Source organism: Rhinoderma darwinii, chromosome 4 (assembly GCF_050947455.1).
Source record: "Rhinoderma darwinii isolate aRhiDar2 chromosome 4, aRhiDar2.hap1, whole genome shotgun sequence".
Lineage (NCBI taxonomy): Eukaryota > Metazoa > Chordata > Amphibia > Anura > Rhinodermatidae > Rhinoderma > Rhinoderma darwinii.
Window position 1 is genome coordinate 167823056 of NC_134690.1, and position 27949 is coordinate 167851004.

At 41.7% G+C, this 27949-nt stretch overlaps 2 protein-coding genes across 3 annotated transcripts in view; one reads left to right on the plus strand and one right to left on the minus strand.

Moving 5' to 3' along the window:
• DIS3L2 (DIS3 like 3'-5' exoribonuclease 2) overlaps nucleotides 1-27949 on the minus strand; it is a 287501-nt gene that overhangs the window by 257362 nt on the left and 2190 nt on the right. The window contains exons 2-4 of one of the 2 annotated variants that reach the window (XM_075861827.1): nucleotides 18302-18869; nucleotides 4343-4501; nucleotides 1364-1494 (exon numbers count right to left, since the gene is read on the minus strand). In XM_075861827.1, the coding sequence (XP_075717942.1) occupies nucleotides 1364-1494; nucleotides 4343-4501; nucleotides 18302-18851 (840 nt within the window). In that variant the 5' untranslated portion in view covers nucleotides 18852-18869. The remainder of the gene's footprint in view (nucleotides 1-1363; nucleotides 1495-4342; nucleotides 4502-18301; nucleotides 18870-27949) is intronic. The other variant, XM_075861828.1, reaches the window with a different exon arrangement.
• The window catches only part of PDE6D (phosphodiesterase 6D), a 557644-nt gene that overhangs the window by 219345 nt on the left and 310350 nt on the right, over nucleotides 1-27949 (plus strand). The gene's annotated exons all lie outside the window — the stretch shown is intronic.

Consider the following 27949-nt stretch of genomic DNA (forward strand, 5'->3'; position numbering starts at 1 on the left):
AAATAAAATTGTAAATTCCCTTTCTACTTTGCTTTAATTCCTGTGAAACACCTAAAGGGTTAAGAAACTTTCTAAATGCAGTATTGAATACTTTGAGGGGTGCAGTTTTTAAAATTGGGTGACTTATGGGTGTTTCTAATACATAAGGCCCTCAAAGCCACTTCAGAACTGAACTGGTACCTATAAAAATAGGTTTTGGACATTTTCTTGGAAATATGAGAAATTGCTGCTAAAGTTCTACGCCTTGTATCGTCCTAGAAAAATAAAAGGATGTTCAAAAAATGATGCAAATATAAAGTAGACATATGGGAAATGTTAATTAGTAACTATTGTGTGTGTTATTACTATCTGTCTTACAAGCAGATACATTTAAATTTAGAAAAATGCGAATTTTTGCAAATTCTCTCTAAAGTTTGGCGATTTTCACAAATACTGAATTTATTGATCACATTTTTCCACTAACACAGTACAATATGTCACGAGAAAATAATCTCAGAATCGCTTGGATAGGTAAAAGCATTCCCAAGTTATTACCACATAAAGTGACACATCAGATTTGAAAAAATTGGCTGCATCCACAAGGCCAAAACAGGCTCAGTCCTGAAGGGGTTAAGGCAGTCAGGAATCACGGTCTCACGCAAGAACCGTTTAAAGCTCTGAATTTGGTGGGTGTAAAAGTCGTCAGGACCAGATAATATCCCACCTAGAATTCATTGGTTATATGCATTGGACCTGGAACCAGTGTTTTGTTTTTTAAAAACCTCATCTCAAGGCACCGTAAACGCAACTTTCGAGGCCACAAACAACGGACGTCAAAATCTAATTCAGCTCCACCAGCTCTGCATTGGATGACTCCAGGGATTTCACGTTACCCCTCCTTTATGTAAGTTGCTTTAGCCTCTGACATATCCTCAGGATTGCTGATCAGCAATGTTACTACCAAGCTACTCCCTCCCGACCCCTGTAGTCTTGCCATTAAAAATGCATGCTCTCCACAAGCGAACTAGTCTGACAGCCATCTTCCTTGATCCCCTCCCCCCCATAAACACGCATGCTTGCATCGGTGCATATTTATTTCAAGGTAGGGCGGATAAGCCATAGCCAGACACTGTCCAAAGAGGATAGAAAATGCAGTTTGTAAATGGGATTGTAAAGCTTGTGCCTCAACTAGAGTGTTGTCAATTTCAAAGTGGAACGCAAGGTTTCCAGCAAGTAGGAGGACAAGCATGGAAGCGAATGGTTCACACATGGCCGTGTTTAGATAGCGGCTAATTGAGCAGTGTTCGGGGGATGGAAATTTATGCACTGGTTATTTAGGAGTAAAAGTATGGTTTTTGTAGGTCCGCTCCCCACATTTACAAACCTGAATTAGTTCTCCTCTCTTCATCCCTGCAGACACTTCTTCCTTGGACAAGTAGTCATCAAAGATGTTTCTCCTCTTTGTCTTATTGTATTTTTTATCATTGGGTGTGTTGCCAGAACTGCGAGTTGTACCTATGAAACAAAGTAATGGATCATATATTACTACTAAATGATAAGCTAATCCGTTAGGGTGATTTCACACATGCCAAAAGGCACGGTCTTTTTTTTTTTTTTTCCCATATGGCTAATTAATGCTCAGAAAAAAAAAGTGCACGCTTTACTGCGAATTGACGCATCTGTTTGGTTACATTACTTCTATAGGTGAAACAAGCTCCTTGTAACGTGTTTCACGTGTAGAACTTGTTTGGCTAAAAGCCACATTGCAAAACCGTGGCAATCTGCGCTAAAAACTGGCATCGTTTTGCCAAAACATAAATGGCTGCGTAGAAAAAAAATTAAATAAATACTGCCATTCAGCAAGTGTCGAATCTGTAAAAATTAACAAAAAAAATAAAAAAAATAATAATTCCGCTATGTATCTACTTTTAACATATTTTAAAGGGAATGTAAAATCATGCTTTTAATTATATATTATTAGATTTTAAATTTGGTTACTGCCCAAAAAAATAATTTAAGATTTACATTTTTACATTGGCCACTATAGCAGTCATAATAAACTGATGCTCAGTTGTCAGCTTTGCTCCATAGACTGGGACAGAATGAGCAAATTCATAACGTGTGGGCGAGTTAAGGACAGCTCTATTGCATGGTCATTTTTGCATCTCCCTTATCTTCCTGGTCATGCACTTAAAGAGGCTCTGTCACCAGATTTTGCAACCCCTATCTGCTATTGCAGCAGATCGGCGCTGCATTGTAGATTACAGTAACGTTTTTATTTTTAAAAAACGAGCATTTTTGGCCAAGTTATGGCCATTTTTGTATTTATGCAAATGAGGCTTGCAAAAGTACAACTGGGCGTGTTGAAAAGTAAAAGTACAACTGGGCGTGTATTATGTGTGTACATCGGGGCGTGTTTACTACTTTTACTAGCTGGGCGTTCTGATGAGAAGTATCATCCACTTCTCTTCAGAACGCCCAGCTTCTGGCAGTGCAGATCTGTGACGTCACTCACAGGTCCTGCATCGTGTCGGCCACATCGGCACCAGAGGCTACAGTTGATTCTGCAGCAGCATCAGCGTTTGCAGGTAAGTAGCAACATCGATTTACCTGCAAACGCCGATGCTGCTGCAGAATCATCTGTAGCCTCTGGTGCCGATGTGTCCTCGCTCGTCTGACACGATGCAGGACCTGGGGAAGTGATGTCACAGCGTGATCTCTCGAGAACACGCTGTGTCTGCACTGCCAGAAACTGGGCGTTCTGAAGAGAAGTGGATGATACTTCTCGTCAGAAAGCCCAGCTAGTAAAAGTAGTAAAAACGCCCCGATGTACACACATAATACACGCCCACTTGTACTTTTGCAAGCCTCATTTGCATAAATACAAAAATGGTCATAACTTGGCCAAAAATGCTCGTTTTTTAAAAATAAAAACGTTACTGTAATCTACATTGCAGCGCCTATCTGCTGCAATAGCAGATAGGGGTTGCAAAATCTGGTGACAGAGCCTCTTTAAGGGAAAACAAAAACAGATATAGGTGTTCTTCAATTTAGGGGGGCATTGAAAACCCATACATTCAAGAAGCAGCAAAGAACAGCACTTTGTTAGCAGCTCTCTGTTGTAACCAAAGTTGTGCTCACATATGCGTCAGAGTCCAAACGTCAAAATCCCGGACAAGATAGTGCAGTACTATTTTGTCCCGCAAAATGACAGAAACCATGATGAAAACCGATGAAACCCATTAAAGTCAATGGGTTCTATTGGGGGCTAGTGGGGTTTGTCATGTCATGGATCCAGTTATTCCACTTTTACATTTTTCTATTGCTACAATGGATAGGCTAGCATAGCATCCATTTAACATATATGTGATGTAAAGACCATGACGTTACGTTAAACGGTTGACTGGGACAAATGCCATACAGTGACATCAAAAACGCATACTGCATAACGCATTTCCTGACAGATTCCACTGGATATACACAACCCACAAATAACCTCCCAAAACAAAATATAAAGGGGCCCTTCATAGGGACAGCAAAACCTACAATAGTATACCAAAAGATACTGGGATAGAATGCCCAGATAAATGTATAAAATATAAATAGCTCAATAAACAGAATAAACAAGCACAGTTAAAAAATAGAGCAAGAGACGAAATGGAAACATGTCAAGAGAGACAGAAAGACACCTAAACAGAATCTAGTCCTATAGTAACAAGGCAGAAGTGCATGTACACAAAAACAACAAAGATACCAGTTATAACATATCCAGATCTGAGTAAGATATAAATAAGTCACAGAAGAGTATCAAAGCTCTAATATATACCCAGAAGAGTATCAAAGAATTAATATATACCCATCAATGACCAAGGATATCAGGCTGGGTGCAGGAAGGGAGTAGTGACCCTAAATGCCAACATTTGTGCAGCCAGACTGAGATGCCAAGTCATGGATGTAAATAGAATGGACTGTACATGAATGAGAAGCCACAAAAGTACACACAGAGGCTATAAAGTATGTCCAAAACAGTACACCGGAAGCAGAGGGATGACTCAGCAAACAGCGTAGAGTAAGCACTAGTACGTACAATTTACCATGATGGGAGACGAGACAAAGAAAGGCCTCGATGCACGTTTCGCCTATGGCTTCGTCAGGAGTCTAACGTGACGAAGCCATAGGCAAAACACGCGTTGAGACGTTTCCTGTGGTGTTTTTCCTTGTCCCGTCTCCCATCATAGCTAATGGTATGTAATCCTCTCGACATATACTTCTCTGGTACAGTGTGAACAGTAACTACTCAGAGCCTTTTCACTATTACAAGATCAACAATTGAAACAGCGCAACTCTTAATGTAAGTAAATACCTCTTGCTGTCCCAGTTTGTAGCGGGCTGGCTAGGGTTTGTGTGTTGAACATGCTTTCACTGTGAGACTCAGAGAGCTGTCGCTTCCTATCGACACTTGGGGGTGAGCTGGCACACTCCGACTTATTTCTTATCCTGGAAAATCCTCTCCTGTCACCACCTGTATTCACATACCAAAAAGGAACAAATTCATCTTCTGAATTGAAAACATCAATACATGGTGCAATACTCATTCAGCGTGGATTATAGTATGGAAATCTTTACCAGTGGATTAGTGATGCTTATTTCTAGCATTATAGCAAACCAACAACATGTAGAACAGTCACAAGGAGTCAATTCAGATTAGAATTCTAGGCAGAAGTACTACTACGGGACATGTATCGCAATGGTTAAAGTACTACTACGGGACATGTATCGCAATGGTTAAAGTACTACTACGGGACATGTATCGCAATGGTTAAAGTACTACTACGGGACATGTATCGCAATGGTTAAAGTACTACTACGGGACATGTATCGCAATGGTTAAAGTACTACTACGGGACATGTACCGCAATGGTTAAAGTACTACTACGAGACATGTACAGCAATGGTTAAAGTACTACTACGGGACATGTACAGCAATGGTTAAAGTACTACTACGAGACATGTACAGCAATGGTTAAAGTACTACTACGGGACATGTACAGCAATGGTTAAAGTACTACTACGAGACATGTATAGCAATGGTTAAAGTACTACTACGGGACATGTACAGCAATGGTTAAAGTACTACTACGAGACATGTATAGCAATGGTTAAAGTACTACTACGGGACATGTACAGCAATGGTTAAAGTACTACTACGGGACATGTACAGCAATGGTTTAAGTACTACTACGGGACATGTACAGCAATGGTTAAAGTACTACTACGAGACATGTACAGCAATGGTTAAAGTACTACTACGAGACATGTACAGCAATGGTTAAAGTACTATTACGGGACATGTATCGCAATGGTTATTGCAGTGCCGAGAAATACCACGGATTATTGAGATTAGAAATGAGAACTGTGGTTACAAACTCAGATTTACATAGATCTTTAAAAACGGTTTGTGATACAAGACTACCATAGAGGGCTACCATAGAGGGCTACCATAGAGGGCTACCATAGAGGGCTACCATAGAGGGCTACCATAGAGGGCTACCATAGAGGGCTACCATAGAGGGCTACCATAGAGGACTACCATAGAGGACTACCATAGAGGACTACCATAGGAGGACTACCATAGAGGACTACCATAGAGCCGGTTCTTTATTGGTAAATTAACTTGTGTATATGGGCAGTTTCCAATGGCAGGATCGCAGCAGCATCTTAGCAGTTGCCTTACTCAACGTATTTTAACAAAGTTAGGTTATTGTACATGAGCTGTTAATTTTAGGTCCAAAAGAAATTACAATCACCGTGTCTGAATAAAGGGGATGAAATACTAATGGCTCATGCACACAAGTTTTTTTTTTCAATGTCCGATCAGTTTTTTGTGAATATCAAAACACCTATTCATTTCTATGGGGCCACGCACATAAGTTTTTTTGCGGAGCAGTGTCCTTTCTGTAAATTATAGAACAGGTCCTATTTTTGCCGACGTCTGCAATCAGTGTCAACAATTCTAGCGTATGGGGGCACACGGGCAGGTACACACACACGGGCAGGTACACACACACACCCCATGATCAGCTGTTTTGAAGGGGCTGCAGCACTCATCATGAGCACTGCTTCCTCTTCATTTCTTTTGCTGCTCACACTGAATCACCAACACACTTAAGGGTATGTACACATGGCCTATAGTTGGACGTTTTGCAGACTGTAAACGCCCATAAAAAAATCAGAAGTAGAACGCTGCATAAAAAAAACGGCCACGAAAAAGAAGTGCAGGTTATTGGAGGAGGAGACTTGGTATGAGCACTGCAACCCCTTCAAAATAGCCAATAGGCGGCGGTGTCGGGAGTCAGACCCCAACCGATGAGCTATTGATGGCCTATCCTGCGGATAGGCCCATCAACTTCTTTGGACTTGAAAACCACTTTAAATCCAACCGATTATCCAGAGGAAGGCGCAAAAAAAAATAAAAAAAATTCCCAACTCCAAATATGTCAATCAGAATAAATCCCCGGATCCACATCCCATCACAAGAATCTAGTACTCATCACTTGTAATATTGAACGTTCAACGTATCAACCATAATAAATGCTGTGGCAGAGCGTTCCAAAGAGTCACCGCTCTTAGGGTATGTTCACACGCTTAAACTGTATTTTGAGACTTTTTTTGGAGTAGTTGTCAAGGGAAAACAGCTCCTGATTTTCAGAAGTTTTTTAAATCAAAGTCGCGTTTTTCGCGGAGCTTTTAACGGCGGTTTTTGGAGCTGCTTTTCTATAGAGTATGAAAAAAACTGCTCCAAAAACAGCGTGAGCAAGTGACATGCACTTTTTTTGCGGCCAATTCTTTACGCAGTCGTTTTGAAAACCGGCCGCATAAAAAACGCCCCCTCTGCTTCCGATTCTTCAGCTGTTTTTCGGGACGTTTACGGCCCAAAAAAAACAGCTGAAAACACTCAGTGTGAACATACCCTTACAGTAAAGAATCAGTGTATGTTTTAAGAATTCAAACAAGAGGAGTTCGGGCCCTGCTCGCAAAAGAGCTTACAATGAGAACATATGGGTGACACAAAATGTAAAAAGTGCTTGTTTAGTACAACGGTCCAGCCATCTTTTTTTTAAAATAGTGGAAGTACCCAAAGCAGCATAAGCCGCGGTCAACATCAAGCATCCGTTTATGCAGAGATATGGAGTTAGTTAGGGTGCAAGGGGTGGGGGACATTGTTGCATGAAGAGGGCCAGGTATAGAGAAATAATGGTGTGAAAAAGACAGCAGTCAACCTAGGGAAAGGCATGGGCCTGCTTGAAAAGGTGTTTTGGGGCACGCTTAAAGGGGTTTTTCCCACCTTGGACATTTATGGTATATCCACAGGCTATGCCATAAATGTCTGATCTATGCAGGCCCTTACCTCTAGAATGGGGCCTCCTGACCCCCGTGCTACATTCTCTCGCTGCTCTCTGGCCACTGACGGACAAGGTGGTGGGGAGTACTGAAACAGCTCGCTGACCTACGCGGTTTCCATAACTCCCATGTAAATGAATGGGAAACCAGTGCAGTGACATTTGTGAAGCGGTTGGACAGAAAGGAGAGTCTGGCTGCTGCATTAAAGAGGCTCTGTCACCAGATTCTCAAATCCCTATCTCCTATTGCATGTGATCGGCGCTGCAATGTAGAGAAAAGGAACGTGTTTTTTTTTTTTTTTTAAAAAGTTCATTTTTGGCCAAGTTATGAGCTATTTTATATATATGCAAATGAGCTTTGGAATGGACAACTGGGCGTGTTTTTATTCGTTATGTCCAACTGGGCGTGTATACGTGTATGACGATGACCAATCAGTGACCAGTCAGCGTCATACACTCCTCTCCATTCATTTACACAGCACAGTGTTCTTACTAGAACGATATGCAGCCACATACACAAGTGTCCTGATAATGAATACACATGACCTCCAGCCTGGACATCATGTGTATTCAGAATCCTGACACTTCTGAATCTTTTCTGTGAGATTCCAGCAAGACACGCGTAATCTCGCGAAATTACGAGGTAAACGAGATTTCGTTTCCCTTGCTGAAATCTCACAGAAAAGATTCAGAAGTGTCAGGATTGTGAATACACATGACGTCCGGGCTGGAGGTCATGTGTATTCATTATCAGGACACTTGTGTATGTGGCTGCACATCGTTCTAGTAAGAACACTATGTGCTGTGTAAGTGAATAGAGAGGAATGCATGATGCTGATTGGTCACTGATTCGTCAGCATCATACACTTCTCTCCACAACGCCCAGTTAGTAAAACAAGTAAACACGCCCAGTTAAAAACAATACACGCCCAGTTGGACATACGAATAAAAACATGCCCAGTTGTCCATTTCAAAGCTCATTTGCATAAATATAAAATAGCTCATAACTTGGCCAAAAATGAACGTTTTTAAAAAAAAAAAACAAAACGTTACTGTTATCTACATTGCAGCGCCGATCACATGCAATAGGAGATAGGGATTTGAGAATCTGGTGACAGAGCCTCTTTAACCCCTTCCCGACATTTGCCGTAAATGTACGTCATGGAAAGCATTGACTTCCCGCATCTTGCCGTACATTTACGCCGAATGTTTGGGACCGGCTGACATCCGGCTGTAACGGCGGGGACCGAAATTAGCTTCGATCCCCGCCATTAACCCCTTAAGTGCAGCGCTCAAACGCGATCGCTGCACTTAAGGTGTTTGCAGCTCATCTGAACCCCAGTAATGAAATTGCCGGGGTTCCGGTGGCTGCAATGGCAACCAGAGGCCTAATACTGGCCTCCCGGTCTGCCTAGCACCGAAGCCGGTCAAGTTCCGCCCGGCGGCTGAGCCTGATCGGCTTCCGTAGCTGCCGGCAAGATGGCGCCGGGTCAGGAGCTGATCCGGCGTCATCAGCGGTGGAAGTCAGCTGTACTGTACAGCTGACATCCACCTGTAACGGCAGGAACCGGAGCTAGCTCCGATCCCTGCCATTAACCCCTTCGATGCAGCAATCGAAAGCGATTGCTGCATCGTAGCGGTTACTAGCAGATCGCCAGCCCTGACAGGCAATCAGGACTGGCGACTGCTGTTATGGCAACAGGAGACACAATGGTCTCCTGCTCTGCCATTACGGAAGCCGATTTAGGCCCCGCCGGGTGGCGAAGCCTAATCGGCTTGCTGTCAGTGAATGACTGACAGATCTAATACATTGCACTACATAGGTAGTGCAATGTATTAGAAAAAAAAAAATCTGACCGTTGGACTTTCAAGTCCCCTAGTGGGACTTGAGAAAAAGTGTAAAAAAAAAAGTGCAAATAATAAAAGTTTGAAAACAATAAAAGTTTCAAGTAATCAAATAAAACACAATCCCCCTTTTACTCTGATCAAGTCCTTTATTATTGAAAAATAATAATAAACCATATGTATTTGGTATCGCCGCGACCGTAACGACCTGAGGTATCAAAATATTATATTATTTATTGCACGCGGTGAACAGCGTAAAAAAAAATACGGCAAAAACGTTAGAGTTTGTTTTTTAGTCACTTTGCCCTACAAATGTTAGAAGAAAAAGTGATCAAAAAGTCGCACGTATCCAAAAATGGTACCTATAAAAACTATAGCTTGTCCCGCAAAAAACAAGCCCTCATACACCTCAGTCGACAAAAAAATTAAAAAGTTATGGTTCTCACAACTTGGCGACAGAAAAAATACATTCTTTTTACAAAAGTAATTTTATTGTGCAAAAAGTTGTAAAACATAAAAAAGTCCTATAAAATAGGTATCGCCGGAATCGTACTGACCCGCAGAATAAAGTTAACATGTAATTTATAGAGCATGGTGAACGCTGTATAAAAAAAAACGAAAAAAGCTGTGCCAGAATTGCGTTTTTTTGTTTACCTGGCATCCCAAAAAAATAGGATAAAAGGTGATCAAAAAGTTGCATGTACCCCAAAATGGTACCAATAATAACTTACAGCTCATCCCGCAACAAACCAGCCCTCATACCGCTACTTCTATGAAAAATAAAATGAGTTATGGCTCCAATAAGTCAGGAAAGAAAAATATGCAGTTGTGCCCGAGGGGAGCATTTCTTCTGTTTGAAGAGGCGATTTATCAATGACCTAAAATTAGGGAACCAGGAAAGGGAGGGCCCAAACATATCCGCTGGAAGAGACGGTGCCCGTATTATACCAGGACAACACTTCCTAGCAAAATTCCCCAAACTACAAAGGCGCGGAGTGCGGACCAAAAGGGGGATAATAAAGGACGCCATATATCAGTGCGACACCGGCCTGTGCAGAAATGATTGTGTCACAGCGTAACACACATCTATGGATCATTTTATTGTTTTTTTTTACCCCATTATTATACCACCTGACTATGCCCCTTATATACTCCGCCCGGCTTACATATGCCCTACATTATAAACGGAAACACCAGTAAGACTTCAAACAAAACTACTACCAAGCAAAATCCACGCTCCAAAAGCCAAATGGCGTTTCCTCCCATCTGAACCCTACAGCGTCCCCAAACAGCTGTTTCCTTCCACATATATGGCACCGTCATACCCGGGAGAACCCTTTTAGCAATTTTTGGGGTGTGTGTCTCCAGTGGCATAAGCTGGGCACGACATATTTGCCACTGAATGGCATATCTAGGGAAAAATATAAATTTTTAATTTGCACCATCCACAGCGCATTCATTTATGGAAAAGACCTGCGGGGTGAAAATGCTCACTACACCCCTTAATAAATGCCTTGAGGGGTGCAGTTTCCATAATGGGGTCACTTCCCAGGGGTTTATTTTTATTATTTCACATCTGAGCCTCTGCAGTTGTGAACCAATACTTTGTAAATCACCAAATTAGGCCTCAATTTTACATGGTACGCTTTCACTCCTGAGCCTGGTCGACTGTCCAAGCAAGAGATTAGGGCCACATTTGGGGTGTTTCTAAAACCAGGAAACCCAGCATAATAATTAGAGAGCTGTCTTGTTATGGTGGCACAAGCCGGGCACCACATATTGTCCACATATCTGTGGAAAAAAATCCCATTTTCACTCTGCAACATCGAGTTCACACTAATTTCTACAAAACACCTGCAGGGTTAACATGCTCACTACACCCCTAGGTAAATGCATTGAGGGGTGTAGTTTCCAAAATTGGGTCACTTCTGGGGGGTTTCCACTGTTTTGGGCCCACAGGCGCCCAGAAACCAATCCAGCAACATCTGCACTCCAAATGGCGGTCCTTCCCTTCTGAGCCCTGCCGTGTGCCCAAACAGCAGTTTATGACCACATATGGGGTATTGCCGTACTCGGGAGAAATTGCTTTACAAATGTTGGGTTCTTTTTTTTCCTTTATTTGTTGCGAAAATGAAAAAATTTGCGCTAAAGCTACATCTTAGGGTATGTTCACACGGCCTATTTACGGACGTAAATCGGGCGTTTTTGACCCGAATTACGCCCGAAAATAGCGCCTCCATAGCGCTGACAAACATCTGCCCATTGAAAGCAATGGGCAGACGTTTGTCTGTTCACACGAGGCGTATATTTACGCGCCGCTGTCAAAAGACGGCGCGTAAATAGACGCCCGCGTCAAAGAAGTGACCTGTCACTTCTTTGGCCGTAATTAGAGCCGTTATTCATTGACTCCAATGAATAGCAGCGCTAATTACGCCCGTAATTGACGCGGCGTTCAAGCGCCTGCACATGCCGTTACGGCTGAAATTACGGGGATGTTTTCAGGCTGAAACATCCCCGTAATTTCAGCCGTTACGGACCCCCGCCGTGTGAACATACCCTTATTGAAGAAAAAGGATTGTTTTTATTTTCACTGCCCAATTCTAATAAATTCTATGAAACATCTGTGGGGTCAAAATGCTCACTACGCCCCTAGATGAATTCCTCAAGAGGTGTAGTTTCCTAAATGGTGTCACTTTTTGGGCGTTTTCATTGTTTTTTCCCCTCAGGGGCTTTGCAAATGTGACATGGCCGCCGCAAACCATTCCTGCTCAATGTGATCTCCAAAAGCCAAATAGCGCTCTTTCCCTTCTAAGCCAAGCCGTGTCTCCAAACAGCCGTTTATTACCACATGTGGGGCATTGTTTTACTCAGGAGAAATTGCTTTACAAATTTTGTGGTGCTTTTTCTCCTTCAGTCCTTGTGGAAATGAGTAAAAATAAGCTAAACCTACATTTTCTTTGAAAAAATGTCGATTTTTATTTTCAGGGCCTACTTCCAATAATTTCTGCAAAAAAACTGTGGGGTCAAATCGCTCACTATACCCCTAGATAATTTCCTCAATGGGTGTAGTCTCCAAAATGGGGTCACTTGTGGGGGGTTTCCACTGTTTTGTCTCCTCAGGGACTTCGTAAATGTGACATGGCCTCCGCAAACCATTCCTGCTAAATGTGAACTCCAAAAGCCAAATGGCACTCCATCCCTTCGTGTGTCCAAACAGCCGTTTATTACCACATGTGGGGTATTGTTTTACTCGGGAGAGATTGGTTTACAAATTTTACGGTGCTTTTTCTCCTTCAGTCCTTGTGGAAATGAGAAAAAATTAGCTAAACCTACATTTTCTTTGAAAAAATTTAGATTGTAATTTTCAGGGCCTACTTCCAATAATTTATGCAAAAAACCTATTGGGTCAAAACGCTCACTATACCCCTAGATAATTTCCTCAATGGGTGTAGTTTCCAAAATGGGGTCACTTGTTTCCACTGTTTTGTCCCCTCAGGGGCTTTGTAAATGCGACATGGCCTCCGCAAACCATTCCTGCTAAACTTTAGGTCCAAAAGCCAAATAGCGCTCTTTCCCTTCTCAGCCCTGCCTCCAAACAACCGTTTATTACCACATGTGGGGTATTGTTTTACTCGGGAGAAATTGCTTTACAAATTTTACATTGCTTTTTCTCCTTTAGTTCTTGTGGAAATGAGAAAAAAAAAAAAAAAAAAAAAAAAAAAAAAAAAAAATCGCTAAACCTACATTTTCTTTGAAAAAATTTCGATTTTAATTTTCGCGTCCTACTTCCAATAATTTCTGTAAAAAACCTGTGCGGTCAAAATGCTCACTGTACCCCTAGATAATTTCCTTGAGATGTGTAGTTTCCCAGATGGGGTCACTTTTGGGGGATTTTGACTGTTGGCACCGCAAGAGCCCTTCAAACCTGACATGGTGCCTAAAATTTATTCTAACAAAAATAAGGCCCCAAAATCCACTAGGTGTTCCTTTGCTTCTGAGGCCGATGCTTCAGTCCAGTAGCACGCTACGGCCACATGTGGGATATTTCCTAAAACTGCAGAAACTGGGCAACAAATATTGAGTTGCATTTCTCTGGTAAAACCTTCTGTGTTATAAAAAAAAAAAATTGTACTAAAAATGTATTTCTGCAAAAAAATATGACATTTGTAAATTTCACCTCTACATTGCTTTAATTCCTGTGACATGTGTAAAGGGTTAAGACATTTTCTAAATGCTGTTTTGAATACTTTGAGGGGTGAAGTTTTTAAAATGGGGTGACTTTTTGGGGGTTTCTAATATATAAGGCCCTCAAAGCCACTTCACAACTGAACTGGCCCCTGTAAAAATTGCCTTTTGACATTTTCTTGAAAATGTGAGAAATTGCTGCTAAAGTTCTAAGCCTTGTGATGTGTTAGAAAAATAAAAGGATGTTCAAAAAACAATGCCAATCTAAAGTAGACATATGGGGGATGTTAATTAGCAACAATTTTGTGTGTTATAACTGCCTGTCTTACAAGCAGATACATTTAAATTGAGAAAAATGCTAATTTTTGCAATTTTTCGCTAAATTTTGGTGTTTTTCACAATTAAATACTGAACATATCGAGCAAATTTTGCCAGTAACTTAAAGTCCAATGTGTCACGAGAAAACAATCTCAGAATCGCTTGGATAGGTGAAAGCATTCCGGAGTTATTACCACATAAAGTGACACATGTCAGATTTGAAAAATGAGGCTCGGTCAGGAAGGTCAAAAGTGGCTAAAGAGGGAAGGGGTTAAGTATAATTTGGAGATGGGAAAGTTCTCTTGACTGGTTTCCACATTAAGAAAAGGGCGAATTCTGGAGGAGGTTTTTGGGGTGCAGGTTGGTTATCCCATAAAGACAACTTCTCTAAATGAGAAACTGCTGCCGATTAGCATATAAAAGCGGAAGTCGCAGCGGCACATTTCTCCTGCCGCCAACAAAACTTCTCAGGATGTTCAAACAAACAAACAAACAAACAAGCGTCCATGTAATATATGGTCGTGCCAAGTCCTCCAGAGTGGGAGCAACTTTCGAGCAGAAGACACCCTGCCCCCTCTGACATCCATGTATCCCAACAGGACAGATGGCCAAAGATCCTATTTGGATAAATTCTCAAATTAGCGGACAGTTCGTGCTTTACTTGAGTGACATGTCGTTAACCAACTTCATTAATTTTTGAAATTACAAATGCTTTTAAAAACTAAGTTGCCTCGGCGATCAGCTGACTGTCGCAGGGCAAGTTACTAAAATCTCTGGCATCAGCTAATCTCACCATGGGAGGTTATGGCTGGCATAAAAATGCATCCCTTTTTTTGTGGCCCTGCTCACATCAAGATTTCAGCTTCGTATACACCAGGAATAGCTCCCAACATATACGTTAAACGGATGCCTGGGACAGATGCCATACAGTGGCATCCTTCACCCATAGACTCAGACGTTAAAAAAATACTAAAAACAAAAAAAAAATGCTGTAGTATGGAATAGTGTGGTCTACGAAGCTATTCTATACTTTTTTTTTTTTTTTTTTGCAATATTCTAAGTGGCCAGACGGATGCAAAAATGACATTTTTAGCCTCAGTCAGGCCAACGTAACCCTACAGACACGTTTAGTATGTACGCTGGGAGCTTTCCTGGTGTAAAAAACCCCACAATCATTAAATGCATTATATAAAGGACATTTGGAATTGTAGGAAGACTTTGGTAGATGGCAAATAGTCATATAGAGCAATACTCTAGATCAATAATAGAAATCCCATGCAGTACAATATTTAGATGTGCATTCATTGGAAACAAGCGCCTGATATGAACGTCCACAGGGGTGACCGGCAGCTACTTATAGAAAGGAAGAAAAACACAACTGCATCTGTAGAAGATCCGCTGTGTACAAGTTAATTATGAAGTTATGTTAATGAGCTAGCAAGTTATTTGTAAGCCACACTTCTATGACCTCTCATGGCTTGCATTTAGCAGTCATATGATAAGCCAAGTTCCGAATAGCTCTCCATCAGTATCCAGGTTACTCTACAAGAACACACAACATCAGAGAATCTATGTTAAGGCTAGGCTATGCAGATAACCTTGCAAAAAGCAAATCAAATGTGATCATGGATTTTCACACCATCCAAAAGGCAAAACAAGTGGCGTTTTCTCTAAATGTCAGCTAGTTCAGATAAACCATTAAACTGGTTGTGCCTCCTGACAATCCCTGTCCATATCACATTAGAGAATATGGACATCACAGAGGGTAGTCCCCAGCTTGAGACCTCATCTGTGTGCCAGAATATAGAGCCATTCTGGCAGACCTAGCACGTCCATGCATTACATACAGTCATTTATTTAAATGGCTGTCATGTAATACTACATTTCCCCTGTAGCGGCTGCTGCAGGGGAAATGTGCGGTTGCCTGTGGGTAAAGAAGCAGTTCGCCAGGCAGGCTTCTTTAAAAGAAAACAACTTTAAATAAATTTAATTCTTTAACACTAGAGAGAAATAAGAATAAGAATGTGTACTTAGGATTTTAGTAGAAGGCTTTTTCTCCAAGACTACATTGTATGTAGCATGAAGAATATGGTTCTACATAGAGAAAAGTCATTAAAAAAAACAGAATATACTTATTTGACCGCAAGATTTCTGTGGCTCGACGCGCTTGTAAAGACGTTTTATGAAGCAGAGTTCAATCGGAAAAATTCTGCAGCGCAATAAAGAAATCTGTCTCAATCAGTTGAGGAATATTTTTCCCATTGAACACTGTAAAGTATTCGTAGTATACTTTTAAGCTGAATAAATCCGAGGCAAATAAGCCACGTGTGTTTGCACACATTTTCCATGACACTGCAGCATGGGCATAGAACTATGCAGTTGGCCATTACGAGGCATCAGCACATGCAGACCAAGTATTCCGGTCAGAATAAGCCAGCTTGGGACATTATAAAAAGTTCAGTAATTTTTGTTTATTGCTCAAAACTTTAAAAAAAAAAAAAAAAAATGCATTAAAACCATTGTGTATACAGTAGAGCTCCTATGCTGTGCCCTATAAATCATACTACTCCCTAGCTTAGTATTATTAAAACCACCTTCAATTGTATAGTTTGTTCAAAAAAACTGAATATATTTTTTACTGGATCACAAGCATAGAGGCCAGAAAGGCTTATACATACCATCGAAAAAAAAACAAAAAAAAACAAACAGCCACTACCAACATACCATCTCATGGATCAATCAGCTTGATAGCAGTATTCCCAATATGTGATCAACGCAAGTATTCGGATGAGTCCGTTTAATCCGGTCCCCACATATGACATATGCGCCAGATTGTCAGGGGGGGGGGGGGTGGGAACGACAGTGCCTAAATTCTGTCCCTGTCCCTCAACAGATACTGCCCCGGAAATTGAATTAAAACCTCATGTCAATACACCAGCATCTCTATAGTTCCACAAACTCTAGTTTGACAGATCACGGTAGACTGACCAACTGCAACAACCAAAAATTCTGACTTCTGTGCCTTTGACCCAGCAAAAAAGTTTCTCGTTTTTTTTTTCTATATTATCCACTGTGGTGTTTGAGTTATGTGATTTTGTAACAACCGATGCAAATGAAGATTACATTTAGGCTATGTTCACAGCTGGATCGGAGGATACGTTAGGGGTTCCATCGCAAATCCAGCAGGGTTTGCCGGAGTTCACCGGAGACAATTGCACAGCATATTGCGCTATTGTGTCCATTGAAATCAACGGGAGGCATTTTCGGGCTGTTTGACAAGTTTTTTGGCGCGGTTTCCGCGTCAAAAAACTCAGTGTGAACATAGCCTAAGGAAATGGAAAAGTAGTGTCCATTTCACAAACAACTTTTGCTAATCTAATAGTGTACCCGATATAGTTCAACTTTGTAATTTGATTATGGTTAAAAGCTTTAGTTTCTCAATGCAAATTTAGTGAAGTTACTGCCACTTGGTGTCTCCCTGTAATCTGCTGTCCACCGCGTTAATAAAAATCAATCCCTAGTTAGACGAACTGCAGAAAGTGTGTGTGAGGGGGGGGTGTCTCTTCACTGCCTGCCAGTCTATGGAGAGGAGAGCAAAGAGAGAGTGACAGACGCTGCCCATACAAGTGCACGGAGAGGAGGAGCAGGAGCAGAGAGAGAAAGACAGATGTGCAGCAGCTATATCTATCCCCAGTGCTGGATTCTCAGCTACACTACTCATTACTGCTGTATAATCTCCTCCATGCTGCTGCAGCTTCTATGTGATAGATAGAGAAAGGAGAGCAGGATGTGTGTGCAGTATATAGAAGACATAATAGTCAGTGGGCAGAGCCTAACCGCTGACAACTGAGAATTAGGGACAGAACCTGCAGAGGGTACATGTCAAAATGTTAGGTACCTAGAGTTCTTGCAAGCCAAAGGGAAAGTGGTACAGAAACTTTGAACCAGAATACTCCTTTAAATGGAAACTAACCAACGTTTGCTTCAGACAAACAATCAAAAGCGTGATTTGAACATAGCCCTATGTTTCCTATCCCTGAAAGCACAAACTCCAAAGAACATTCTATAAATTTGCTTATTTTCCCTACAATCTGGGAAAAGCCTGAGTATAGCAGAGATCACAAGTCTTAGCGGCTACTAAATCTAGTCAAATTTGTAGTCCACGAAATGGTTACACCAATACAGCAAAGAACATGATATCATTGGCAATATCAATTGCAACAAGCAGTAAGCAGACTACAGTACATAACAGCTGGCAATAACATAAGATGCAGAACTAGTGGATAAAAAGGACACTTGCTTACAGTAAACAGAACCATTTATTATAGTTTACAGAAAACAGTCTTCAGCTTGGACCAACAATCTTAAAGCCGTTCCTTTCAAAAGCTACAAATCTAGAAGCATTTCACTGCCTTGGAAGCGGACATGCTTAAACTGTACCATGGGTTAATTGTTAGGCTTTAAAACCCATAAGCAAAGCTTAACGTCACAGAAACAAAACTTTAGCCAAGTATGAATATTTTAGAAGAACTCATCTGCACACAGGCACAACAGAAGGTGGTCAAATCTCGTACCTTCAGAAAGTATTTCTCTGGAGACTCCCTTCAAACAAGGTTGAGACTTTGACATCTGCTTCTCAGGCTGGGATTCTTTTTGACTCTCAAAGTCACAATTGCCTTTGGGAGACTGAAGGTTTGCGCAGAGTATATTAGGTCTACTTTGGGAAGGCGCCTTCTCCTTTGGGTCAAAATCTCCATCTTCATTGCCATGTCTGCCGATACGATAAGTCTCTACTTCACCTTTCCTATTGGGGTCTCCAACAGCAGATCCCGTCTCACACCTTGAGACACTACTCCTCTCATAGGAGGACAGTGTATTAGAATGCAAGCCATTTCTACCGGAACCTTCTTGAAGGCCTCCAACAGTAGAATCTCTGTCAAAGACAATGTCCCCATGACCGGCTTCTTCCAGCTGCAGCTGCTGTGCTATATAGTTCAGGTAGAATGTAAAGCGTCCACTGTGATGCTGCTGGACCAGTCTAGCATAAGCATTCTTTTGTTGGACCCCTGGCCAGTTTGAAGCTTCTTTTGCGGGTAGACCATGATTAGACTTTGAATGATCCATTTTGCGTCTTTACACAGACTTGGTAGAGAGAAGAAAAAAAAAAAAGTTACTTAATTTGCAATAAAGCAAACTGAACGGAAAAATAAAAAAGGGTAATTGGCTTCTCTTTCCGTGTAAAATCTGTTCAAATCTCAAACTTGTAGTACAGGGACAGAAAGTCGCTAAACAACGCTTTGGGCTGCATCACACTGAACTGAAGTCTAAAAGAGTTTAGGTGCCCATACACATTAGGTGAGCCTGCTGACTTCGGCAGGACTCACCAACCATCCAATGTGTATGGAAGTGTCCTGACTCTCCCCCAATGTCAGATGACCGATCCTTTATTTACAAAAATGTACCTGCTTCAAAGGAGGTATGAAAAAAAAAAAACACTACTTATTGTGAAAGCTTTCTCAATTTCTGTTATCTTGTGCAATTGGTACTTCTAAATATAACTATAGCAGAAAAATTGAAGCAAGACCATACAAAGTCAGAAACTAGATAAAAGTGATAAACGGTTGCATTTTTCTCCTTGTGCCATACTGACCTCAAGATCCATGTTTCCCAAATTGAAGCACATAACCGTGGTGAAATCTAAACAAATGAATGCCAATGACCTTTGTTCTGAGTACGTACAGCGGTGGCCTACAATGCTGTACTTACCTGTCCGAATCTGATCTCAAATAGTAAACATTAACCCCTTACCACTGCAGCCACTTTTGACCTTCCTGACAGAGCCTCATTTTTCAAATCTGACATGTTTCACTTTGTCGTAATAACTTTGGAATGCTTTCACCTATCCAAGCAATTCTAAAATAGTTTTCTCGTGACAGATCGTACTTTATGTCAGAGGTAAAATTTGGTATACAGCCAGCGTTTGTAAAAAATTTAAAAATTAAATTGGGAAAAATGTGCAAAAATAAGCATGTTCTAATATTAAATACATGCGTTTGTAAGACAGGCAGTTATACCACACAAAATAGTTACTAATTAAGATTTCCCATATGTCTACTTTACGTTGTTTTCTGGACATCCTTTTATAGGACTCAACAAGGCTTATAAGTTTAGACGAAATCTCATATTTTCAAGAAAATTTCAAAATCCTATTTTTTTAGCGACCAGTTCAGTTCTGAAGTGGCTTTAAGGGGGCCTATTTATTAGAAACTCCATAAATCACCCAATTTTCAAAACTGCACCCCTAAAGTATTCAAAACAGCATTTAGAACCAGTCAGGTGTATCACAGGAATTAGAGCATAGTGGAGGTGAAACTTACAAACTAATTTTTTTTGCAGAAACTCCATTTTAATCCATTTTTTTTTTCTGTAACACAGAAGGTTTTACCAGAGAAACACAAATCAATATCTATTGCCCAGATTTTGTAGTTTTTAGAAATATCCCACACCTTAGTATGCTACTGGACTGAAACACAGGCCTCAGAAGCAAAGGAGCACTTAGTGGATTTTGGGGCCTCCTTTTTATTAGAATATATTTTAAGGCACCATGTCAGGTTAGAAGAGGTCTTGTGGTACCAAAACGAAGGAAACACTCTAGTAAATTTCATCTAGGTCATAACCAGTTTCTACAATTTGCTACAGTGGCGGAAAGTTGCAAACGTAAAGTACGCGATGTAGGTGAAGTGGAGATGCCAGGAGCATTCGATAGATAATGGGTCGGGACACTAACTGGAAATCTCTATCATTTACAGCAAACTAAAAAAACAAACTCAACTTTATTAACACCTTGTTTTCGATCCTGGAAATCAGATTTCAATTATTCAGAGGTATCTAGGAAAATTCTGGAGGGATGGGAGAAAGTGAGGAAAGCAATAGTGAATGAGCAGTGGCGTGAGATGCACTTTCGCCTTATGAATAGAGCAACGTACGCTTTTGACTTATCATATAGAGGTGCACCAGCGCATTATATGCGTAGATTTCCTAAAAGCGACTTCGATAAAGCCAACCTCTTACATGGTATGTGGCATTGCCCACAAATAGCGGAGTTTTGGAAACATTCCTTAGAATGAATTGAAGACACATGGGGCGTGACTCTTCCTGTCATTCCACAACGATTAGGGTATGTTCACACGGCTTATTTACGGACGTAATTCGGGCGTTTTCCGCCTCGATTTACATCCGAAAATGCGGCTCGACATCTGCCCATTCATTTGAATGGGTCTTACGATGTTCTGTTCCGACGGTCATTTTTTTTACGCCCCGCTGTCAAAAGGCGGGGCGTAAATAGACGCCCGGGCAAAGAAGTGCCTGTCACTTCTTCAGACATTAAATGGAGCCGTTTTCCATTGACTCCATGGAAAAACAGCTCCATTTACGTCCGTAACTGACGCAGCGAAAAAGCGCCTCAACATGCCATGACGGCTGAAATTACGGAGCTGTTTTCTGCTGAAAACAGCCCCATGATTTCAGCCGTAACGGACGCTGCCGTGTGAACATACCCTTACTATTTCATTATATACCCTTGGATGGAGGTGAAGGAGATTCGCTTCTGGTGGCTAACAAGGTAATTCATATAGCCTTCTTAGTTAGTTATTGAAAAGTGCATTTTGTGCCACTGGCTCCAAAACACTGTTCCAGAGATTTCTGAAGCGCTTAAGGCCCTATTCACATGACAGGAATTCTCAGCTGTGTGACGGACGTTCTTTGAACGGCCGTCACACAGCCGCAGTAGGAACAATAGACCCCCAAATGGGGCTATTCACACGGCTGATTTTTTTGACAGCCCAATAAACCAGGCCATCAAAAAATGGGAGATGCCCTATGTTGGGCCGTTCTCCAGACCACACGGCTCCCATAGAAGTCTAAGGGGCCGTGTAAAGCACGGCTGTCACTCGGATGTGATCCGAGTGACGGAAGTGCATTCTGCTGCTCGCTCGCTTCTCCTCCCCCTCCTAGTGCGTGTGAGGAGGAGGGTATTTTGTTGCTCTTTGTAGGAGCCGAATCCCTAATCCCTGGCCACAGCTTCGGCCGAAACGGTGGTCGGTGCTTCCGCTCCTTGAGAAATCCCTGACTTCACTGTCCATACATGGATAGTGAAGTCAGGGACTTCTCCTGCAGCTGTCCCTTACAGAAGGTAGGAGGGGTGCCATCTATGGGGGGTGGCTATGTACAAGGGGGCTTTGTGGCACGCACTTGCTACAGAGGCCAGTGTGTGGCACTTGCTACAGAGGCCAGTGTGTGGCACTTGCTACAGAGGCCAGTGTGTGGCACTTGCTACAGAGGCCAGTGTGTGGCACTTGCTACAGAGGCCAGTGTGTGGCACTTGCTACAGAGGCCAGTGTGTCGCAAAAAATTGACAAATGAAATTCATCAGTTTTTAAAAAAGACAGGTGAAAAAAAACGGACGCAAAACGGGTCAAAATCGCCAGTTAAAAATGGAAGAGCGTCCCGGAACGGATGCAAAACGGACGTTTTTATCGGCTGACACTTGGACCCTGTCGTGTGAATAGAGCCAACACTCACGTACGATAAAGTGGAGATAAAAAGACAAAGAAAAATCTAAAGAGAATTTCTTTACAACATGGCACATTTTTTCTCCAGCCGACATTGGTACTTTAATACGTAGATTTCTATATACGTCATGGTATTATTTGCAGAATATCCAAGGCAATCTAGATCTATTACAGAGTACTTAGAGGGGACAATGCCAGCGAGGCGAACATGTTATTTTGGGTTTGATTTGTATTTCTTGTTAATTTCCAAAAAACATGCAGTCACAAGAAAAATGAAAAATTGAGTTCAGAGCACATCTTTATCTTATTATGTCATCATGTTCATGTTACCAAGGAAAATACTGCTATGTAACCTATGACTTTTGATGTGATTTGTATTTACACACATGCTTTGAACTAGGAATAAAAAAAATTAAAAATAAATAAATGAGGTACTAACGCTAAAGCACAAAGCTTGTAAGGCCCAGACATAAGAATGACTTCAGGGATTTGATGAAGTTCTGTGTCTGAGACCTAAGGGTATCTGCACACGACCTCTGTCAGACGTAATGGAGGCGTTTTACGCCTCGAATTACGCCTGAAAAGACGGCTCCAATATGTCGGCAAACATCTGCCCATTGCTTGCAATGGGTCTTACGATCTTCTGTGCAGACGAGCTGACATTTAACGCGTCGCTGTCAAAACACGGCACGTAAAGGGACGGCTCGTCAAAAGAAGTGCAGGACACTTCTTGGGACGTTTTTGGAGCCGTTTTCTCATAGACTCCAATGAAAACCGCTCCAAAAACAGCCGCGAAAAACGCCTTAAAATCAGGAGCTGTTTTCCCTTGAAAACAGCGCCGTATTTTCAGACGTATTTTGTTAATCGTGTGAACATACTCTAATACAAACACAGCTACAGGTAAAAGATGCAGTTGACTGCCAGAAACAAAAATCAACAGGGATGTCTACTGCTATCACAGCCGCGCAGTCCTCGATCAGATCCCTGCTTTTCATCAACAGTGCAGAAAAGGAAGTGCAAGCTTAATGTTTGGTGGATCAGCTGGAACCTGGAGAGGTGAGTTACCCACTGGACACCAGGCACGTAGCATTCACACCGACACCGACGTTTGTGGACTGCTGCCCTGTTTATACAGGGAAATGATCAGGAAAACAAGTGTTTATAGAAAAGATAGTTTTCCCGATCACGGACCCATGTAAAAGGACTGTTCGATTTTAAAAGCCAATTTACATGGACCAATAAAAACAAGCGTTCTTATAATTGCTCGATCCCGATTATTACAGGTTATCGATCAGCCAACAAAAAAAAGCAAACGCACATGGTTTACGCAGGCTATGAATTCATCTTTGTCGGCAGCACATCTCCCTGTGTAAACAGGTTATGTGCTACCAACAATGAGGCAAACCGATAGCGTGCAAACAATCAAATGAATTATCGTTCATCCCCAATACAGCATAACATCACTGATCGACTAGTTATATTGCTGTTTGGCGATCGTTATGCACTGAAATCTTACCATGTAACCAGACTTAAAAAACGCACAATCAACACCTTTACTAACCTAGCAAACCAGGGTAGCTGACATTTAATGGTTTTTCCCATCTGAGACATTTATGGAATAGCCACATAACAGGGACTAGTGGAGAGACCGTCACATGTACGCACCACTCCATTCTGTTCAATGGGAAATATGGAAACAGTCGAGCAGCGCTTGCTTGGCTGTTTGGGTAACTCCTATTCAACAGAATAGAGGTTATGGAAACAGCCAGGCAGCACTTGCTCGTCTGTTGCCAGAACTGCCATTGAAGTAAAAGGAGAGAACCGTGCAACCCTCTCTCCACTAGCACCCGTCCGTATTCTGCTGTCAGAGGCCATAGCACCAGCCCGATTGGGGGTAGGGAAACCCCCTTTATGGATATAGGTGCAGGTGCCAGAGCTGGAAACCGCATCTATCAGACATTTATGGCATATCTGGCTGCTGTATAGCTAAACATGTGGGCACTATAAAGCAATGTTTATATGATTGGGTTCTGCAACGCTGGGTTTAGGCTCTGTTCACATCACATTTTTTGGCCTATATTTAACCCCTTCCCACTTTGGCCACTTTTGACCTTCATGACAGCATCATTTTTCAAATCTGACATGTTTCACTTTATGTGGTAATAACTTCGGAATGCTTTCACCTATCCTAGCGATTCTGAAATTTTCTCGTGACACATTGGACTTTGCTACTGGCAAAATTTGCTCGATATGTTCAGTATTTAATTGTGAAAAACACCAAAATTTAGTGAAAAAGTGCAAAAATTTGCATTTTTCTCAATTTAAATGTATCTGCTTGTAAGACAGGCAGTTATACCACACAAAATTGTTGCTAATTAACATCCCCCATATGTCTACTTTATATTGGCATCGTTTTTTTAATATAGTTTTATTTTTCTAGGACATTACAAGGCTTAGGACGTTACAAAGCTAAAACAGGCAGTTATACCACACAAAATTATTGCTAATTCACATCCCCCATATGTCTACTTTAGATCAGCATAGTTTTTTGAACATCCTTTTATTTTTCTAGGACATTACAAGACTTAGAACTTTAGCTGCAATTTCGGTACTACACTATTTTTTACTGTACTTCATATTTTCAAGAAAATTTCAAAAGGCTATTTTTACAGGGGGCAGTTCAGTTGTGAAGCGGCTTTGAGGGCCCTATATATTAGAAAATCCCCATAAATCACCCCATTTTAAAAACTTCCTCCCTCAAAGTATTCAAAACAGCATTTAGAAAGTTTCTTAACCCTTTACTTTGCTTTAATTCGTATGAAACGTCTAGAGGTGAAATGTACACATTTCCATTTTTTTTTTTTTCAGAAACTCATTTTTAATCCATTTTTTTTGTAACAGAATGTTTTACCAGAGAAATGCAACTCAATATTTGTTACCCAGAGTCTGCAGTTTTTAGAAATATCCCACATGTGGCCGTAGCGTGCTAATGGACTGAAGTACCGACCTCAGAAACAAAGGAGCACCCAGTGGATCTTGGGGCCTCCTTATTAGAAAATATTTTAGGCACCATGTCAGGTTTGAAGGGCTCTTGCGGTGCCAAAACAGTGGAAATCCCCCAAAAGTGACCCCACAGGTTTATTCCAGAAATTATTGGAAGTAGGTTGTGAAAATTAAAATCTACATTCTTTCAAAGAAAATGTAGGTATAGCTAATTTTTTCTCATTTCCACAAGGACTAAAGGAGAAAAAGCCACATACGTAAAGAAATTTCTCCCGATTAAAACAATACCCCACATGTGGTCAATCGGCTGTTTGGACACACGGCAGGGCTTAGAAGGGAAAGAGCGCCATTTGTCTTTTGGAGCTCAACTTCAGCAGGAATGGTTTGCAGAGGCCACATCACATTTGTAGAGCCCCCAAAGGGACAAAACAGTGGAAACCTCCCACGAGTGACCCCATATTGGAAACTACACCCCTTTAGGAATTCATCTACAGGTGTAGTGAGCATTTTGACCCCACAGGTGTTTCATAGATTTTACTAGAATTGGGCAGTGAAAATTAAAAAAAAAATCTTTTCTTCAATAAGACGTAGTTTTAGCTGAAAATGTTTCATTTTCTCAACAAATAAATGAAAAAAAGCACCCCAACACTTGTAAAGCAACTTCTCCTGTGTACGGCAATACCACATATGTGGTCATAATCGGCTGTTTGGGCACAGAGTAGGGCTCAGAAGGGAAGGATCGCCATTTGGCTTTTGGAGTGCAGATTTTGCTGGATTGGTTTCTGGGCGCTATGTCGCATTTGCAAAGCTCCTGTGGGACCAAAATAGTGGAAACCCCCAGAAATGACCACATTTTGGAAACTACACCCCTCAAGGTATTCCCCTAAGGGTGAAGCGAGCATTTTAACACCGCAGGTGTTTTGCAGAGATTAGTGTGCACTCGATGTTGCAGAGTGAAATTTGTATTTTTTGCATAAATATGCCAATATGTGGTGCCCAGCTTGTGCCACCATAACAAGACAGCTCTCTAATTATTATGCTGTGTTTCCCGGTTTTAGAAACACCCTACATGTGGCCCTAATCTTTTGCCTGGACTATCGACAGGGCTCAGGTGAGAGGACCATGCGAAATTGAGGCCTAATTTGGCAACTTACACAGTATTGGTTCACAACTGTAGAGGCTCTGATGTGAAATAATAAAAGAAACCGCTAAGTGGCGGCCCCATTTTGGAAACTACACCCCTCAAGGCATTTATTAAGGGGTGTAGTGAGCATTTTCACGCTACAGGTCTTTTCCATAAATGATTGTGCTGCAGATGGGGCAAAGACAAAATGTACATTTTTCCCTAGATGCGACATTTCAGTGGGAAATATGTCGTGCCTAGCTTATGCCACTGGAGACACACCCCAAAAGTTGTTAAAGGGGTACTCCCAAGTATGGCGATGCCATATATGTGGAAGTAAACTGCTGTTTGGGCACGCTGTGGGGCTCAGAAGGGAAGGAGTGCCATTTAGCTTTTGGAGCGTGGATTTTGCTTGGAGTTTTACTGGTATTTCAGTTTATAATGAGGGGCATATGTGAGCTGGGCAGAGTACATCAGGGGCATAGTCAGGTGGTATAGTAATGGAGTAAACAATAAAATAATCCATAGATATTTGTTATGCTGTGAAGCAATCCTTTATGCATAGGCCGGTGTCGCACTGATAAATGTCCTTTGCGGAATTTTGCTTGAAAGTGCTGTCCTGGTTTAATATGGGCACCCTCGCTTCCAGCAGATATGTTTGGGCCCTCCCCTTCCTGGTTCCCTAATTTTAGGACCTTGATAAATCGCCACTTGAAACAGAAGAAACGTTCCACACGGGCCGGCATAACTGCATATTTTTGTTTTTTGACTTTTTGGAGCCTTAAAGAGGCTCTGTCACCAGATTTTGCAACCCCTATCTCTTATTGCAGCAGATCGGCGCTGCAATGGAGATAACAGTAACATTTTATTTTTTTTAAAACGAGCATTTTTGGCCAAGTTATGACCATTTTTATATTTATGTAAATGTGGCTTTCTAAAGTACAACTGGGCGTGTTTAAAATTAAAGTACAACTGGGCGTGTATTGTGTTCGTTACATCGGGGCGTTTTTACTTCTTTTACTAGCTGGGCGTTGTGTATAGAAGTATCATCCACTTCTCTTCAGAACGCCCAGCTTCTGGCAGTGCAGACACAGCGTGTTCTCGAGAGATCACTCTGTGTCGTCACTCACTTCCTGCCCCAGGTCCTGCATCGTGTTGGCCACATCGGCACCAGAGGCTACAGTTGATTCTGCAGCAGCATCAGCGTTTGCAGGTAAGTAGCTACATAGACTTACCTGCAGATGCTGCTGCAGAATCAACTGTAGCCTCTGGTGCCGATGTGGCCGACACGATGCAGGACCTGGGGCAGGAAGTGAGTGACGACACAGAGTGATCTCTCGAGAACACGCTGTGTCTGCACTGCCAGAAGCTGGGCGTTGTGAAGAGAAGTGGATGATACTTCTATACACAACGCCCAGCTAGTAAAAGAAGTAAAAACGCCCCGATGTAACGAACACAATACACGCCCAGTTGTACTTTTACTTTAAACACGCCCAGTTGTACTTTAGAAAGCCTCATTTACATAA